Below are 17,585 nucleotides of genomic sequence, written 5' to 3'. Positions count from 1 at the left end.
GTACCAAAGTGCTCAATAGGACGTGTGATTTAGTGAATGAGATTAATTTTGGTACTTGCAGAATTTGATGCCTTTAGAATATTTTGTTCTTGCCCCGGTACATTGTGGCCAACGTGCCATATTAAGTCCTGATGTCACTAGCTTGACTTTCAGCAAACATGTGGTCGTCTATCTTTCCTATTAAACACATGTCTTCCAATAATACCTATATATTATTATGATCTTCTTCAATAGATACTTACTGAGCTGCTGCTGTGTGCTGAGCACCATCTTAGCACTGGGACATGCAATGACCACAATAAGCACAGTTAACAATAAGATGTTATTTCCCAGAGTGTGACGTGTGTTCTATCAAAGATGATTTCAAGTTATATACATGAATGAGTATTTTTGAATGGTTATATCATTATCATGACATATATTATAATAAATATAATAATCACCAAGTCTATGATTTCAAAGATGATCTTTCTTAGGCAAACTGACAATAGGTAGTCCCAGGGTAACCTGCCTTAACTGGATCATATGAATTATAGGTACATGTTTAGTTAATGCATGAAAAATGACAAAAACAGGAGAGGTAGAACCAGATTATTGAAGTCTGAGACACACTACAATGAGGCAATGAGATTTCCCATTGAGAATCACAATTTGCAGCAAGATTTATTGTAAAAATACTAGTGAATATTCTGTAGTCTTTCCCTTGACCCAGCAAGTCACCGAATTGAGCCTTTATGTGTCCGAAGTGGTAGTTATGGGGCAAATGGCACTGCACCCGGGCATAGGAATCTCGGAGCTGAGTCCTGGTTCTGCCACTTGCTGTAGCTGTGTGAATCTGGCAGAGTCTCTTCTCTCTGAACTTTCCCCATCTTCTGGCTCATGGGCTTCCTTTTATGTCCTCCCTCTGCTTCACACAAGAATGAGAGGATGCACCTGTGAATGCTTTGCAACTAATAGAAGCCCTGGTACAACTGGGAGGAGCTGGTGACTCTCTTGTCTGTATGTTTAAGTCTGTGCTATTTGCAGTGATGACTGATGGAAAGGGTAAAAGTATATGTTTTCTTAGTTCTTTGTTTACCATCAGTTGTGTGTATTTTGGTTCATCTCAGGCTGAAGAAAAAAAAGTTTCTGAGAAGACTCTCCAGACCCCACTGTTGCCTTCCCCCAGGGCCGATCACGTGAAGTGTAACATTTTGAAAGCCCAGTTGGAGAATGCTTCCCGAGCGAGTGCCCAGGTGTGTGCCATACATGTGTGCCTGCAATCTCATGTCATGGGATTTCCTCTGTGCCATGCAGAAGAAAGGGGCACTCCAGGACTGAGATGCTGTGTCAGTCAGGGTCCAGCCAGGAAATAGGAACCACACCTGTTATGTGATCAGAGCTTTTAATATAAAGAGTTATTAACTGGGGTAGTTATTCATCGGGTCAGTGAGAGGGCCATCTCTGTACACCGTGTTGGGCATGAGGGCCACAGACAGCTGCGTCTCCCATTGATCCCCAGAGTGTGTTCAGCTGGCCTGGCTGGCTGAGTGGGTGTCCCTTCCTTCCCCACCATTCTCTGTGGGACTCACCAGAGGGAGGAGGACAAGGCTTCTGTCAAAATCATATGACGTGACTCCTCCCCGGCTTGTTACACTGATGTGAAAGGACAGATTCTGAAGCCTTCGGTGGGCTGTGAGTGCTGTGGGAGCCTAGAGAAGATTATTTTTCCTGATCTAAAATGTAAGGTGGGGGATTAAACTGTGGGTTCGGTTGTTCCCACACCATCCCTTTCTCATTCAGTCCTGAGCTGGCACTTGGCAGGTGCTCAGTAAGAGTATGAATGTGAGCACTGATTGTGTTTGAATGATTAAGTGTTAATCCCCATGGAGGGGGAATGACTCAAGAAAACACTTTTTGTTGTTGTTGTTAAATTACATAAACACCAGGGAAATAGTTGTTATTGACTGAGTACTTGATCATCTCTCCTCTCTGATACACCTTCGCATTTCTATAATCCTCTGAATGGAGGAGACTTGAAAAAGTTCTTGCATGCCAAGATACTCAGTTTTGACTAACCTGCCTGTTTTCTTGAACAGGTTGGAAAAGAGGAATCACCGTTTGTAAATATCAGTAAGAAATCCAGTCTTCAGGACGCTAATGTAAGGTCTGTTGCTTCTTGTTTGAATGGGGAAACAATAGTATCATCAACATTAACCTCAAAGCATTACTCAGGAGGGCATTTGCTAATAAAATGAGAGGGGAAAGGAAACAGAGAAGGTGAGCCTGAAGAGAGAGAAAGACTGTCTTTTGGCGTGGGGGGGGAGTGTAATTAGGTTTATTTTGTACTTAATTATTATTATGTCTTTAATGGCAGTACTGCAGATGGAACCCAGGATCTCATGCATGCTAAGCATGCACTCTACCACTTGAGCTATACCCTTTTCCGAAAAAAGACTGTCCTCTACAACTTCCTTTATGTCTCAGAAATGCCGCTTATTCTCAGTTTTAATATTTCTACCTGCTGTACCGACAAAGAAATGACTTTGAGTTCCTTCTCAAGCATGGAGATCTGACCTCGTCATTCCCCTGCTTAAAGTCAGGGTGGAGTCCAGACTCCTTAACAGAGCACAGGGGTTCCTATATGACCTGGCCTCTGCTCGCTGTCCCAGCTCAGTTCATCGCTCTTCCCTTGGCCCAGTGACATGCTCCTCATCTGAGCCCCCTGAAGTACAAGAACCACATACGTTCTTTAAAACCTCCAGGCCACCACCAACCCAAACCCAGAGGAAAACCTTCCTTTCCTGATCTCATAGAAACACTCTTCCCCTCTCAGCCCCAGTGAGTAACAACCTTCAGTCATGGCAGCCCCATCGACACTGACAGTCTACTAACACTGGTGGGGTCTCCCTAGGGTTGAGTTCCCTAAAATGGGTTCAAGGAGAACTGCATCAGTATCTTGTTAAAAACAAAGACTCAAGTCTTGCCCCAGATCCTTTGGCAGGGAGCGGGGTGGGGATAGGGAGAGCGTCGGGGGAGGGGAGGGGTGAGGAACTAGAATTTCAACAAGCACCCCCGGTGACCTAGGAACCACTGCCCTGGGGCATTCTTACACCCAATGCTAAAAATAGAAATGAATACTTCTCTATGTCATCTTATGATGCCTGGTCTATGTTCTTGATATAAATTTCTCTCACTCCAGAGGCACATGCCCAACTGCCTCCTAGACTTTTGGAAACCTTAATTCATCTCTTCCTACTCTGTCCTACTATCTCCACCAGTTTTCCAATCTTCGTTAATGTATGTGTTTAAGTGAAGATGTAATTTTCTAACTACCTCATTTTCTACAATGCAAGTCCTGCTAATTTGACTTTCGTGTTATCTCCCACATCCATCATCTCCTCCTCATGACCCTAATCCCAGCCTTCCCCCAGCCCTCACCATTTCTCATCTTGGATAACCACTATTATAGTCTCCTAAGATGCTCCTGTCTGGCCTCCTTTCACCAGCATCCTCTTTGTTGCTCTAAGGTCCTTTCTAAAACGCAAGTGTGACCCCGCCACTCCCTTGCCTAAAAGCTTCAGTGACTGCCTTTGCCTTCATGTAAACAGCCTGAGGCACCGCATGACCTGGCCCCTGCTTTCCCCTCTAGCTGCCATCCCCTGCTCTTCTGAGGGGGCCTCACCCATCAGCAGTTCCGGGTCTCCTCTCTGTCTCCTACCTTGAAAGTCTTTTCCCCCATCTGGTTACATGTAAACCCCTCCTTGAAGCTTTCCAGAGGCCAACCATCCCACCCAAACAAAGTTACGTGCTCCCCGCTGTGTTCTTCCGGGGATACGTTCAGTTGACGATGGGGTCCCAGCTTAGGAAACCATGAGCCTGGGATGCGTTGACTCCAGTCTCGTGTTTGCTCATTCACGTGTTTATTTAACAAGCTTTTATTGGGCACTGGCCACGTACCTGTCACCATATCAGGCACTGAGCAGAGGGGACAATGGAGGCCCAGAAGTGTTAATTGACTTGCTAGAGGCCCCTTGCTGAGAAACTCAACTTGTTTTGATGGTTGTTGGTGCCAGAAGGTAATTTCTGACCTTGTAAGTGAAATTAGTTCTGATTACTAGAAAAATGTGTTAAAGCTTTTCCTTAAAATCCCTGTTTCAAGTGTGCCCATTGGTTATCTGGCGTATTTTCTTGAGAAAATATAAAAATAAAACTTCAGCTTTTAACATTTTCACATGGACATAGAATTAAAATGTTTTATAACGAGTCTTACAGGTCTTCCGATTATGCATTTTCACATGAAATCCTCTATCGTGTTTTTCTCTCTCCGTTTAAAAAATATATTCTGTGCTATGTTTAAAATAACATAGTTACCAGATTTCTTGGAAGTAAAAATGGGTTATCCACAGGTTCCTCTTTACTCATTTTACTGGAAAAACCTGGTTGTGAACCAAAACCTGTTATTGGGAGTGAGTGTTTTTTGCCAGGGAAATTTTATGTGGTACCTCAATTATATTTTGTTCCTGCTTGCTGTGTGTTTTCCCTATGGTTTTGTTTTTGGCTTTGGATAGTCTGTGGTATTTTTAAATAATTATATGTAATAAGAGTGAAGAGGAGGGAAAAAATGGATATCTTGACTATCAATGTTATTAAAGTATAAACTAACTGAGAAAACAGTCCCCATAGCCAAAGCCAGACCATAAACTTTTTGTCGCTGTTGCTCTGCTTTTCTGGTGTGTCTCTAGAAGTCCTATTCCTATACGTGTGGAAACTACCCAACCAGCAATGGAGAAGCCAGAAATCAAGCCTCCCCGAGTGAGGAAGTTAACAAGACAGTACAGCTTGTGAGTTTCATGCTTCAAGTTTTTCAATGATAACAACAACGTTGATGCTCAAGGTCCAGTTATAAATGCTTCTCAGCCCTTCATACCCTTCCCAAAGAGCCATCCCCCAAGTATAGTCTGTTTCCAATTTAAGTCATAACGGGGCTAGATCTTTCTCCCTGAAAACATAACATAGTTGGCATATGTATTCATTGTTGATTGCTGTGTAACAAATTACTCCAAAATTTAGTGGCTTAAAACAATCCACATTTATTACCTCACAGTTTCCTGTGGGTTGGAAGTTCAGGCATGGCTTAGCTGGGTCTTCTGAGTCAGGCTCTCTCTTAAGGCTGCCTTCAAGCTGTTGGCAAGGGCTGCAGTCTCATCTGAAGGCTCATTCTTGCAGTTTAGGGCTGTTGGACTGAGGACATCGTTCCTTGCTGGCTGTTGGCTGGAAGCTACCCTTAGTTCCTAGTCACATGGACCCCTCTCTTACTTTCTCCACTGGAGAAAATATACAAGGAGAGCCAGAGAAAATGCTAGGAAGGCAAAATCACAGTCTCGTATAACCCAGTTGCAGAAATGACATCCCATCACTTTTTCCCTATTCTGTTCACTAGGTCCAGCCCACACTCAAGGGGAGGGCTTACTCAGGGGCACAAATGGCAGGAGAGGAACCATGGAGAGCCCCATGGGATGCTGCCTCCGTGGTGCCTTAGCGAAATGGTAGCATTGTCTATCAACGGCGCCATAGCTGATCACTGAACTATAGGAGGAACCATGTTCCCGTAGGAGGAGCCGTTCCTGTAGGCTATCCAGTTCTGTTCAGCTTAACAAAACTTTCCTGGTTACCTTGTGCACAGGGCTGTTCTATGCACCAGCGGGGGGAGAGCAAAATGACTCTGACATCCCCTATGCAAGGACTCACAGTTTATTAGAGGGAGAGACAGATGGCAAATGATTATAATCCAGAGAAGACGGGTAAATGCTGCAGTAAGGGTGGAGGTATATTGGTATAATCAGCATGGTAGTTCCCATTTCCTGACCTCACCTGTGGCCCAGGCATCGTGCCTGGGTATATAATTGGTCAGAGAGCTGCAGGGGAGGGGGATCTTTGGTTACAGGTGAAAAGTGAGGGGCTCTGGAGTTAGAAAGGCTTCCGGTTTACTGCTGTAAGCTCTTGGGAAAATTACTCTTTGAACTTCTCCTTCTTCATCTGTTAAATGGGTGAGAGTTTTGTGAAGGTGAACATAAGATAATGTGGGTAAAGCCCTCGCTAGGGACCAGGCTGAAGGATGAGTTAGTTCCCCTTCCTTTCTTCTTATTGGACCTGAAGCCTCTGAAAAAGTTCAAGTTTAGGAGGTGCCAAGAGTACAAAATGTAAGGCAAGGCACATCACTCCAGATGCAATTCTCAGACAGCCTCCGCAGGCTTGCCGCTTGCACCCTGTGGACAGGAGAAGGGGGAAGGCTTTTCAGGGCAGACACATCCTACCTCATTAGCCTTACTAGGAATTTCTGCACAGTATAGCAGCTGTATTTCCTAGGAAAGCCAAAATGAGTAAGATTCAAATAATTAACAGTCCTAGTGACCTCTGGGGGACAAATTAAACCAGGAAAATCTGCTCCCTTGAGGATAACGCTGGCAGGATTAACCTTTCCTTTTACATTTCAAAATTCAAAATGTTATTATCACCCATTCGGGATATGTAATCACGCTGGAAACAATGACTAAGACATGGCCTGGAAGGAAAGAAAAATTAACTAACTCACCAAATTGCCTCTTTTAAGGAAACTTTTTTCAAACCTCTAACTTTACGTGTGTATTTCTTAAGATACCCCCAAAGTATTGTGCTTTGAAAAATCAAAGAATGGGAGAATGTTTCCCATTAGTAGCCAATAGCAAAACTGATGGATGGGATTTTCCCAGTTTTAACTTCATGTTCCACGAATAGTTATTGTGCTTGTCAGCACTGGTTACCGCTTTTGCTCATCTCTTCCACTCATAGATAGTGATAAAGTTAATACACACATGGTTAAGGAAAACAAATGGAAAAAACTCAGATTTCCCATTTCCTAAAAAAATAATTCTGCATCATTATTTTTGAGATGTGAGGGTTTGTGTGCACATAGCTTTTTTAGTGGTTACAGTATTCCTAGTTCCTAGGCTGGAATTATGTGTTTGGGTTTTAGGGTACTCCATCAAAAGCATTATGATGTTCAGGTACTTTGAACAAGTTTTCAAGTTGCTGCTTTTTAGGATATAAACAAAAACCTGAGCTGTGTTCTTTTCTCAAAACAGTATGTAGGGAGGAAATGTGTGACTGTTGTGTGCAGAGTGAAGGGAGAAGCAAAGAGTTTAAAGCAGGTAAAGGCGTCATCTTTATATTGATATCAGCTGCTATATTTAGAAAATGATGAATTGCTTGATTTTTTCTTGGAAATATAACATTACTATTTATTTAAACATAGGATAAGAGTCTAAAAGTATTCAAGCAAGACATAAAAGTATAAAGGGCAAAGGAACCAATTCCCTAGAATCACACCATCAAAACTAACCAATGTTCACATTTATGACTATTTCTCTAGACATTTTTATATGCATACATATTGTTAAAATAGAAAGAAATCATTTCAAAAAAAAGGAATCACACTGTGCATAAAATGTTACTTATTAAAATGTTGTTTCATGAGTTTGACATGAATTTACCTCAGAAACCAGGCATTCCTCATAAATTGCATTGACAGCATAAACTATCTGGCATGGCCCAAGGTCTCAGGTGTGCAGAGACACGCTCATCCGGCAGGATATTCCCAGGACCCAGAGGTTCTCCCAGGAGCCTGTCAGTGACCGGTGGTTCCTTTGGAACGGACAGGGTTTGAGCACCTGGGGTCTGCTGAGTCAGCCCTTTACCGCACAGGCAGCAATCTGGTTGGCCCTGGGGGACAGGGAACTTGTCTTAATTTCTGTAAGTCTGAGAAAATACTACTCACACTAAAGGTGGGGGATTTATGGGGCTGTCCTGTGCTGGGAGGATCAGATCAGAGGGGCTTCTAGCCTTGACATACCTTGTGGGAAGTCCAGCCTTCCCCACAAATTCAAGCCCTGAGGATGAGCCCTGGGTGCCAGCCCAGACTTCTCCTTCCTCGTGGTGACTTCCTATCTAGTGTCATTTCCATCCTGGGTCATCCCACTCCATCAGACAGGTTTAGAGACCAGAGCTGCTTGGCCCCAAGACAAATGTGCCAACTCCTGCTCTATAACCGGTTTATCACACCAAAGAGACAGTTGCTGTCAGGCCACAGAAGGGTCCATTACACTCTTTGCTCAGAACAGTTGGTCCCTACAAGTCTTGTATTTACTCTCCCAAGGGAGGCTACTCAGAATAACATCCCTTGGTTTGGTAGTTCTTCAAGAAGTTAAACATAGAACTATCATATGACCCAGGAATTCCACTCCTAGTTGGAATTGAACTGAAATTCAAAAAGAACTGAAAGCAGGGACTCAAACAGATGTTTGTACACGAGTGTTCATTGTAGCACTGTTCACAATAGCCAAAAGGTAGAAACAACCCAAGTGTCCATCAAAAGATGAAGGAGTAAACAAAATAAAGTCTATCCATATAATGGAATATTATCCAGTCATGAAAAAGGAGTGAACTTTTGACTAACGCTACAACATGAGCGGACCTTGAAACATTATGGTCAGTAAAATAAGCCAGATACAGAATGACATTCATTGTATAATTCCACTTATATGAGGTACCTAGACTATTCAAATTCATTTGGACTAAAGGCAGTGTGGTGGAAGGGTGTGGAATTTCCCCTTTACCCTTCTTGAGTTCTTGTGGCTGGACTAATAATAAAATTAAAAGACAGAGTAACAGGAGAAAAAGAAACAAATTTTGATTCATGCACCTGGAGGTCTCATGGAACTCGAACCTAATAAATAGCCAAAGCAGGCAGCTTTCATACTTTTTAGACAAAGAAATAATACATTTGTGAGGAATTGACAGGACAAAGAAACTTGGGTTTTGGGTGTTTAATTAGTGAAGAGTCTAAACAGAGTTTGTGCTTGGGGTAGTAACTTAAAGAAGCACAGATTTGTTTATAGAAGTCTTTTTGCCCGAATCCCCTATCTCTGGTGATAAAGGTGCCAGATGCAGGGAGTACACCTTTCACATGAGAGATTTATTTCCTGCTTCCAGGGAGACGGAGAGCAGGGTCAGAGTGTTGGCCATTTCTTAAGCAGTTTTAATTCAAAACAATCAATATGCCATTGTGGCATATTTTGGGGTGGCCCACCCTGAACCCCAACAACAGAACAGATGTTACTGGGGACTGTGGGGAGCGGGGGGAGGCAATGGGGAGTTGTTGTTCAGTGAGTACAGAGTTGCTATTGGGATGAAAAACCAGTTTTGGGTGTAGACAATGGTAATGGTTATACAACTTTGTGAATGTATTTAAGCCACTAAATTGTACAGTTACCAATGGACAAAATGATAAATATGTTTTACATTTTTTTCTTAATAAAAATTTTTTTTTTTAATCCCTTGGCAAGTGACAGAAAACCCAGCCCAAATTTGCTTCGGCTAAAGGTCATGATGCTGGATCCTGTAAGCAGGACATCCAACAGACATTGCTTGGGGAGCCCCCAACCCCCACCCTGGCCATCCCACCCCCACCCTCCCTCCACTCCCCACAGCCTGTGTATTATTGTAATGAGCAGAGCTTCATGTGCTTTTAGTAACCGCAGTGATGAAGACGACCTCCCTCCAGACCTGGCCGAGGCAGTAGGAGCGACCACAGCTACAAGCACGGCCGTCCACCACAGCCACCACCACACAAGTCTCAGCGCCGCTGGTGTCCCCCAAGGTCCACAAAATCAGCTCGCCCCAGAATTCGGAAGGCAAGGGCCAGCTGTCCCCAGGGGCCAAGGTACGGGGAAAAGCCCTGAGGATTTGCTGTGCTTGCTGGGAATTCTATATAAATTCAGCGCGTGGCATCCATGAGCATTTGAACTTTGCATCATCAGTTCTGTGCACTCGTGAAACCACAGTGACAACCACCAAAGCATGTTTTTCTATAACCTGTCCCCGAAAGATAAGATAAGTGTCTATGAGAGGCAAATGGTATAATATAAAAGCATGTACACTGTACTTAAAGGGAAATTTAAGAGGTTTTTTGAGGGCAGTTTTGATTTTAGAATTTCATCCCTTACAATAACTATTACTCCAGTATAAAGATAGGAAGTGAGAAATGCTTTTTACCCTGAATAATGGAAAATTTGGAGGAGTAAAAATGTACAAGAGCCGCCACCCCATTCCTTATGTGGGCTGGCCTGTGTTAATAGTTTGAAAATGGAAAACACTATTCTAGCTGTCAATTTGAAATTTCAGAAAATTGCCAGCGATGTGAAGGGGCTGTGACAAAGGTCTCACACAAGACGTTTCTCTTGGTTTTCTTGGAGTGACCCTCATCTGTGGTCGCTCTTCAGCAATTGGTCCAAAAGCGGTCACATCTCTTGCATTCTAAACACATGCCGAGTCAAAGGTTGCTTGGTCCATGGATCCCACTTGAGGAACAGGTGTGCAGGGGGTGGGGCCCCAAAAGGCAAGACCGGAGCCCTGAGTCTGTTCCCAGCTGCTCCTTTTAAACACTTTGCGGCTGCTTGAAACAAGCAGTCACTCCATCGCCCTTGTTTCTCAGAGCCTCAGTTTCCTCCTCCTAAAAATGGGAATAAGATCTTCTACCCGGCCCAGCTCCTGGGCTAGCGTCAGGTCCTGGTGGAGAGTAAAGTGCTTGTCCAAACTGGACGCCTGAGGCTTCTGCAGCCCCAGGGATGACAATTCCTGGTACAGTCCGGCATGACCACCACCAGTCTTTCACCAGGTCCCTTCCCAGGTCTCTGGAAATACCCGTGGGTTCCTCACCAGGAACCTGGCTGGACCCCTCAGCCACTGACCGACCCAAACTGAGGCTCCCAGCACTACATCCTAGGCCATGCTTAAAACCAAGCAAAAACATTTACAAATCAGAAGAGAATTCGGTGGAGATGCAGGCAACATCCTACAGAGGCCACAGGGCGCCCTCTCCTGGCCATGTCTCTCCTAAGGTCCCTACTTGCACCAAGCTAATGGCACTTATTTTTTCCCCACAGAGGGTCTCTCAAGTCATCCACGCTGCTGAGACCCTAGGGCAAGACAAAAAAAAAAATTTTTTTTTCCAAAAGATGAACATGACTGTTAGAGGTACCACTCTCCCACTATAAAGCTCCTCCTCGTTATTGTGCAGATGAGTTTAGCTCCTTGAGGTCCTAACCCCCTTGATCCAGGATGGGGTCTTTACTTTCTATATATTCAGAGGACTCTTTGACAGGTTCCTCCCCCAAAGGCCAAAGAGCACTCAAAGCATTTAAGAAAAATTTCAGCTTCCAAAAGACTGTTCCCCACCCTACACCCTACTTCTAGCCATTAAGGTTTCAGGGAAAAAATTGGGGTTTGGTCCCAACATTTTGTACCCCACTGAGTAAGGGCGCTCCGTGAGGACTGGCGTGGTGATGAGTTCAGTGTCAGAAAGGGTGCAATGCCGCTGTCAGCCCAGCGCCGTCAGCTAACTGGGATGTTTCTGCCTGCCTTTGTAGAGCCCCTCTGACCGAGGAGGTGCCTTTACCTTGGAGCCAGGCGATCTCCTGATGGATTTCACAGAAGCCACCCCTCTGGTAAACTTCCCATTTTGCTAAAACCAGAAAAGCCACAGACCATAGAAACACCTTGGCAGTGGGACGGATGGACAGAGGTGGGCATCGCTGTGGGGAAGGCTCTTCCTCTTGTCCCACTCACAGCCCGGAGGCTCAGGGATCAGCTTTCTTCCAGGGTTTAGGCATCACGGGTCCCTCCACCTCCCGGAGCCCTGGAGGGCGGGCGGTGCTCTCTTTCCTCTGAGGGTGGTGCAGGGGCCCTGCTGCCCGTCTGCTGCTCCTCAAACATCGTAGGGCTCCTCTGTGCTTGAGTCTTGGCTTCTTGGCTTTCTGGGCTGTGCCCCGCATGCCCGCCCGTGGGGCATCTCTTGCTTGTCGCTTCCAACCACATGCTCTGGTCTAAATTACCAGCTCAAGGCCTCACCTTGGCTTTCCAGGCCCCTCGTGCCTCCCTCCCATCCTCCATCCTCTGCATATGGGTCTCCCCTTAGGGGTGGTGGCCCTTGTGGAACTCCTACAGGTGAGAAACCCTTTCCAGGGAAGGAGCAATGGACCAGGAGTCATGCTGGCCAGACATGGCTCCAATCTCTGCTCCTCATCTTAAGAGCCTTGTTATTGAATAGTTGCTGCCCCATCTTCTGTCAGATGAGGATGTCATCGTTTGCCCTGTCAGCCTCAGAGTGTTGTAAGGATCACATGAGAGAGGGTGCCTCAGATGTAAAGCACCATAAATATGTCTAAGTTATTATTAATATTATTAGCTGACACAGGAAAACTTGGATGTATCTTTGGCTGGGCTCAGCCTCATACCCAAGTGTAATGAGCACAAATCATGGTCCACAGATTTGGCACGTGAGTCAAAATGTGAGCCAAATCAAAAACTATCTCCTGAGAACTTAACTACGTGCCTGGCCGTGTGCAAAGTCCTGAGTGCAAGGTCCTGGGGCAGCTAGAGGCTGCAGGAGAGGTTCAGATTGATAGAAGTTCAAGGTCAACAAGAGAACCGTGGAGAAGATGCTTGGGGAGAAGCCAGAAGTGGGAGTCATTGAGGACTGGCGGGCTGGATGAAGGATGTGGTGGGTGGGAAGGATTTAGGGAAGGCTTTAAAGAAGGGACAAATGAGGCAAAGTGCTGTCCAGACTTTAGGAATATAATCACCGCTCCTGTCTCAGCCGGAACAAGGAAATCGTTTGTGAGTTATGCAGTCGCACTTCTCATGTGGAGAGCTGCCACCGTCTGAGAGCTTTGAGACAGCACCTTTGGATAAACAGCTGAGAACTGACAGTGGGCGACACCCTGCGCTGGGGACCTGCAGAGTTACTCCCTTCCCATGGTCAAGTAACTGGAGCTGGTTATGCATGGCCTTCTTGTTAGACAGCTCGCCAAGATAGGGTAACCCGAAAACACCTCGTCGCCCCTTTGCACAGATGGGGAGAAGCTGAGTCCCAGAGTGGAATAACCAGACAGGGACCGAGCTGGAGCTGGAACCCAGGTGTCCTGGCTCCTTCTCTGGTGCCTTTTGCATCCTACTGGGCTAAATCAGGCCTCCTTTTTAGGGAACTTGTCACTTTGGAGAAGAGCAATGCCTGGAAGAAGGGCTGTGTTTAAAACACTCCCCGGACTGGGAAAGTAGGACAAAAGGCACGGAGGAAGGGTCAGCAAATTAGGCAGCCTGGGCCTGGTGCCACATCAGTTCCCCAACGGAGTATCCCAGCCAAGGCTTTACATCCTAGGAAGGCCATGTTGGGGAGATGAAGGCCAGAGCAGCAATCTGAGGACATCCAGTCTAGCTGGAGGGCAGCAGCCCTCCAAGGGATCCCAAGCAATCCGAGAACTCTTAGGGTACAACCTGAGGGCCTATGAAGGCAAAGAGGGAGAAAGCAAAGTTCCACAGCCCATGATGAAGAAAACATGCCTGGCAGGAATAGAATCTAGTGGAGGAAGCCACCTCTCTAACTTAGGCTCTTGAGGACCTTCCAAGCTGCTGAAATATGCTGCAATCAATGTCATTAGAGAGTCAGTATAAACTGCTACTGCTTTGGGACCCTGTGCCTAACCCTGTCTGGGGGCACTAGGAAAAAGAAGGCTTTATGGTGCTAGGGTTTCAAAGTATGAGTAGGAGTTTGACACATGGAAGAAGTGGACCAAAGCATTTCTATGCAGAAGGTACAGCATGAACAAGATACCGATTATTTATTGGAGGGTCTGGTGGATCTGAGAACTAGGGTTCATTTACAAAAGACTGAGCTCTGAAACAGGATCCAGGTGCTTCACTGCCCAGCCACAGGGCAGATGGTGTCCTTGGACAAGACACAAGTGCCCACTTCACAGCTGAAGTTTGCAGTGAATACTTGTTCTCAGAATGAAGCATCCTTCATCTTGTTCGTGTGTGTTTGAGGCATGAGTGCCTGTTCACAGGGCACAGGCACACAGAAGGTATGCTGGAGGGCTGGTATTTTGGTGAGAGCCCCCTCCATTGGAGCCTTCCTTGGCATTGTTGGCTTTGACCTTACTTCACTCCAGAGTCCTATCTCCATGAGTGCTGAAGGGTCCTAGAGAGGAAGAGGGACTCCAGCCGTCTGCTTCTCCCTTTGTCTGGTCCTCTTCCCTATCCTTCCTCCATCTGTTCCTCCCAGCATCTTGGAAATGTGAGCTACAGCCCTCTCTGCCCTTGTTGTTGGGGTGATGGAGGGGTGTGGCGTCTGAGTCTCCAAGGACAGCCAAGGAGAGACCAGACTTAGGGTCTGGGGCTGGAGGAAACTCCTAAAGCTGCATCACTGCCCTGGTTCCTTGGGCCAGAGCTGGAAGCGCAACGAAGTGGAGAGAGGAGTGGGGCAGATTTTCTTGCCCTCATTAAACCAAGTTCCACCAAGATACTATTGGAGCTAGTTTAACCCTTATGATTCTTGACCCTTATGATCCAGTCTCTGCATGGAATGAAACATGATCCAAACAGCAGAGAATAATAAAAAAAGATTCAATCTTCAACTGTTCTTAAAATAATGAAAGAAGATTAAATGAACACCTCCCAGTAACACTTCTTGAATCTCCTTTCTTAATTCTCTTGCACCCTGCACTCCTCCAAGGACTTACCTCCTCAAATGCTCTGTAAAAACATTCCTTCTGGCTTCACTCTCCATAGCATTTCCCCTCTCCTTTTCTCAAATCTTTTCTTCCCTAATCCCCAACTCGTTCATTACTTAGCAACCCAAGTCCTAAGCCCCTGCAGCTCTGCTGTCTGCCCATTCCTGGAATCTGCATCACAGACTCTTCATGAGCAGATGAGAGTTTCTGCCTGGGCTGGGAGAGTGGGGGCGCGAGGATGGGAAGGGAAGAAGGCAAGTGAATGAAGACAGCACCCACTTTCCATCTGGCGTTCTCTACAGGAGTGGGAGTGAGCACGTGCTCAGGGGTGTGGGTGTTGGTCGAGTGAGGGGAGTTGGAAGGAGGGCGCACAACATGTCAATTAATGTTGACATTGGAATGCAGAGTCCTGCCCTCTACCCAGGGTCAGTCGTGCCAGCTTCCCGCCCTGGGTACCACAGACCACAAACTCCCATGCCTCCAGTGCTCCTGATGCTTTCTCTTTGGGGCTATCCCTCCCGGATCCCTGTGCTTCATGAACCACTCATCCCACTGCAGAGCCAGTCAGAATCCATTATGGGTCAGGGAACTTCAGTCAGGAGTTCATGTGTCAGGGAGGAGACTGGCGTGGTCAAAGAAAGGCTGTGGAGGGCCCAGAATGGGCCCTGGATTGGGTGCCAGAATTGGGTTTCCATTTGCCTCAGTAACTTAGTTTTAATTTTTAACCTCATTCTAGCAGGAGGGTAAAGCTTAATCTCAAGTCAAATCAGGTGCCTCTTCAGCCTCCCTGGGGTTTCATCATTCTTCTCCAGGGCACAGGGAGAGGGAGGGAAGTCTATTTAGCTCAAGTCGTCACCTGTTTGCTGATACAGCTGGGACATTCTCTGCTTCTCTCATGCCCCGTTGGGTGGGTGGAAATCACTGTACTGCTGGGATGTGAATCTCTGTCTGTTGGACACAGCACACAGCCATTCTGCTCTGGGGCCTGCCAACCTCCCCGCCTTTACCTGAGCAGAGGGGTAAAAGCCCCCTGCTCTTTAATCCCTGTCCCCCAGCCCCAGCTGATGAAGGAGGGGCACAGGGCCCCTTCACTCAGCACTCACTAATGTTCACCTCTCTTCCCTTTCCCTCTGACTTATCTCCCCTATCCTCAAACTGGCAATCTCTTTTCTTACCTGATGATGAAGAAGGCTTACACATTTTCACCATCATTTGTCTATGCCGAAGTCTTTCTGTTCCCCAAAGAGTCAGCTTCTGAAACTCAAAATCCATGTAGAATCTAGCTGTCTGAATGTAGAAAAGACCCAAGGAAGAAAGGAAATACCAGGAGAAAACGTAAATATTTCAAAACAGTGCCCTATTACATGTGTTATCTTATTTCCTGTTCATTTACTAAGACTCAAGAGTGTGGGAGCCCCAAGGATGTTCTTTTGTTTAATCTACTCAGATGTATTTAGAACTCTGAGTTTAAAATCTGAGTTCTAAATCTCCATTTAGAAACGTCAGAGATGCTTGTGGGATGGACTGACATTTCTTTACCATAAAAGTCCAATGTTGGGCAAAGCTTTAAGTCATCTGGTATAATTTTCAATTCAGACACTGGTGGTCAGTACACGTTTTGGCCTCAAGGCAGAATGTCCATGTTTCTTCATGATTTCTGCCAGTTTTTATTCTCTTCAAAAAGCACACATTGAGAGCCTGCTGTTATCTGCAGAGGCAAAGGCCTGGGGTCCCTGGTGTAGTTGATTCTGGCTGGGGCAGCGATGCACTGGGCAGTGGTGGGAAACAAGCCTGGAGGGGAGGCAGGAGCTGGCTTCACACAGGCCTTAGATAGCATCTTGTGAAACGTAGGGTTTATCCTGAGGACCAGAGAGAGCAGGGGAGGGGATTTTAAGTAGGCTGATGAAACTTAACTGCAGGTGACTAATATGGAGAATGGATTTAGAAACAATCAACAAAAAGGTCTAGAGCCATGGACTGAGACTTTGCAAATGCAATTTCTGCGTCTCCCAAATGCGAATAGTAAAACGAGGCTGTCATGAAGGCAATGGTTGTAAACCCCCTTGGAGATTGTCTAGGACTGCACAGTTGGAAGGAAGACGGAATTAGATCGATTTGGAGATGGAAAATAAGACTGCAACTTTCTTGATCATTTTTCAGTGAAACTTTCCCAGAGGCTGTACTTGATTCATTATGGCAGGATCATACCAACTACTTAAGAAAACTCTCCTGTGCTAAAAGATGCATGTATTTATTTGTTCTTTAGAGACCTTTCCTGAGACCCAGACTAACCCTTTCAGTGGCTCCCTCTCCTAACATCAGAGCATTCTCTCTTCACCATCCTCATCCTCACCAGTACGAGCTGTTGGATCTCTGCTGGGTGCATGGCACTGTTTAGGGCTGGGGTAGGGGAATCCAGTGTCCCAAGTGACATGGCATTTTCTCACAATGAGAGGGAAAGCCCTCTGGCTAAGCGGCAAGCAAGGACCCCCCACTCTGTTCCCACCAGTGCCAATAGGAGACACCAAGGCCTGGGCCCACAAGTGTGGGAGGTGAGGTCAAAGCCAGTGTGTTTTCTGAACACAGATTAAGGGTCATGACAGGTTAAATCTTAAGCGGTGCCCCTGCTCGCTGATGTACCTCTTTCTTGGAGCTCTCTGTTGGACATCTACTCACCTATCCACCATAAACGCGGGCCCCTTCTTAACGGAGTGCAGGAGGTCACCAGGCCCAAGGGTGTGGCCCTGGCTCCTATCACCAGTGGCCGGCATCCCTGTTTTAACTGAGCTCTTTCTGGCTTGGCCTGGGCGATGCTTCAGAATCCTCAACAGCACTCCCGGAGGCTCCTGCCAGTCCTGTGCAGGAGGCACAGCAGATAGCCCCTACCTGCCAGCCCCGGGAGATGTGCGGTTCTGCTCAGATAGTGGAGAAGACAAATCAGGGCCAGAAAGGAGGAGAGAAGGTGGAGAGAGGAGGGAAGCGGGAGGGACCGGAAGCCAG

At 46.3% G+C, this 17,585-nt stretch overlaps 1 protein-coding gene across 1 annotated transcript in view; it reads left to right on the top strand.

Moving 5' to 3' along the window:
- The window catches only part of EPB41L4B (erythrocyte membrane protein band 4.1 like 4B), a 124,474-nt gene that overhangs the window by 95,637 nt on the left and 11,252 nt on the right, over window positions 1–17,585 (top strand). Inside the window, 6 exon segments of the mRNA XM_032478145.1 lie at window positions 1,110–1,235; window positions 2,079–2,146; window positions 4,725–4,823; window positions 9,558–9,624; window positions 9,626–9,739; window positions 11,445–11,522. Coding sequence (XP_032334036.1) covers window positions 1,110–1,235; window positions 2,079–2,146; window positions 4,725–4,823; window positions 9,558–9,624; window positions 9,626–9,739; window positions 11,445–11,522 — 552 coding nt within the window.

This window comes from Camelus ferus, chromosome 4 (genome assembly GCF_009834535.1).
Source record: "Camelus ferus isolate YT-003-E chromosome 4, BCGSAC_Cfer_1.0, whole genome shotgun sequence".
Lineage (NCBI taxonomy): Eukaryota > Metazoa > Chordata > Mammalia > Artiodactyla > Camelidae > Camelus > Camelus ferus.
This window is presented reverse-complemented; position numbering and strand designations above follow the sequence as displayed.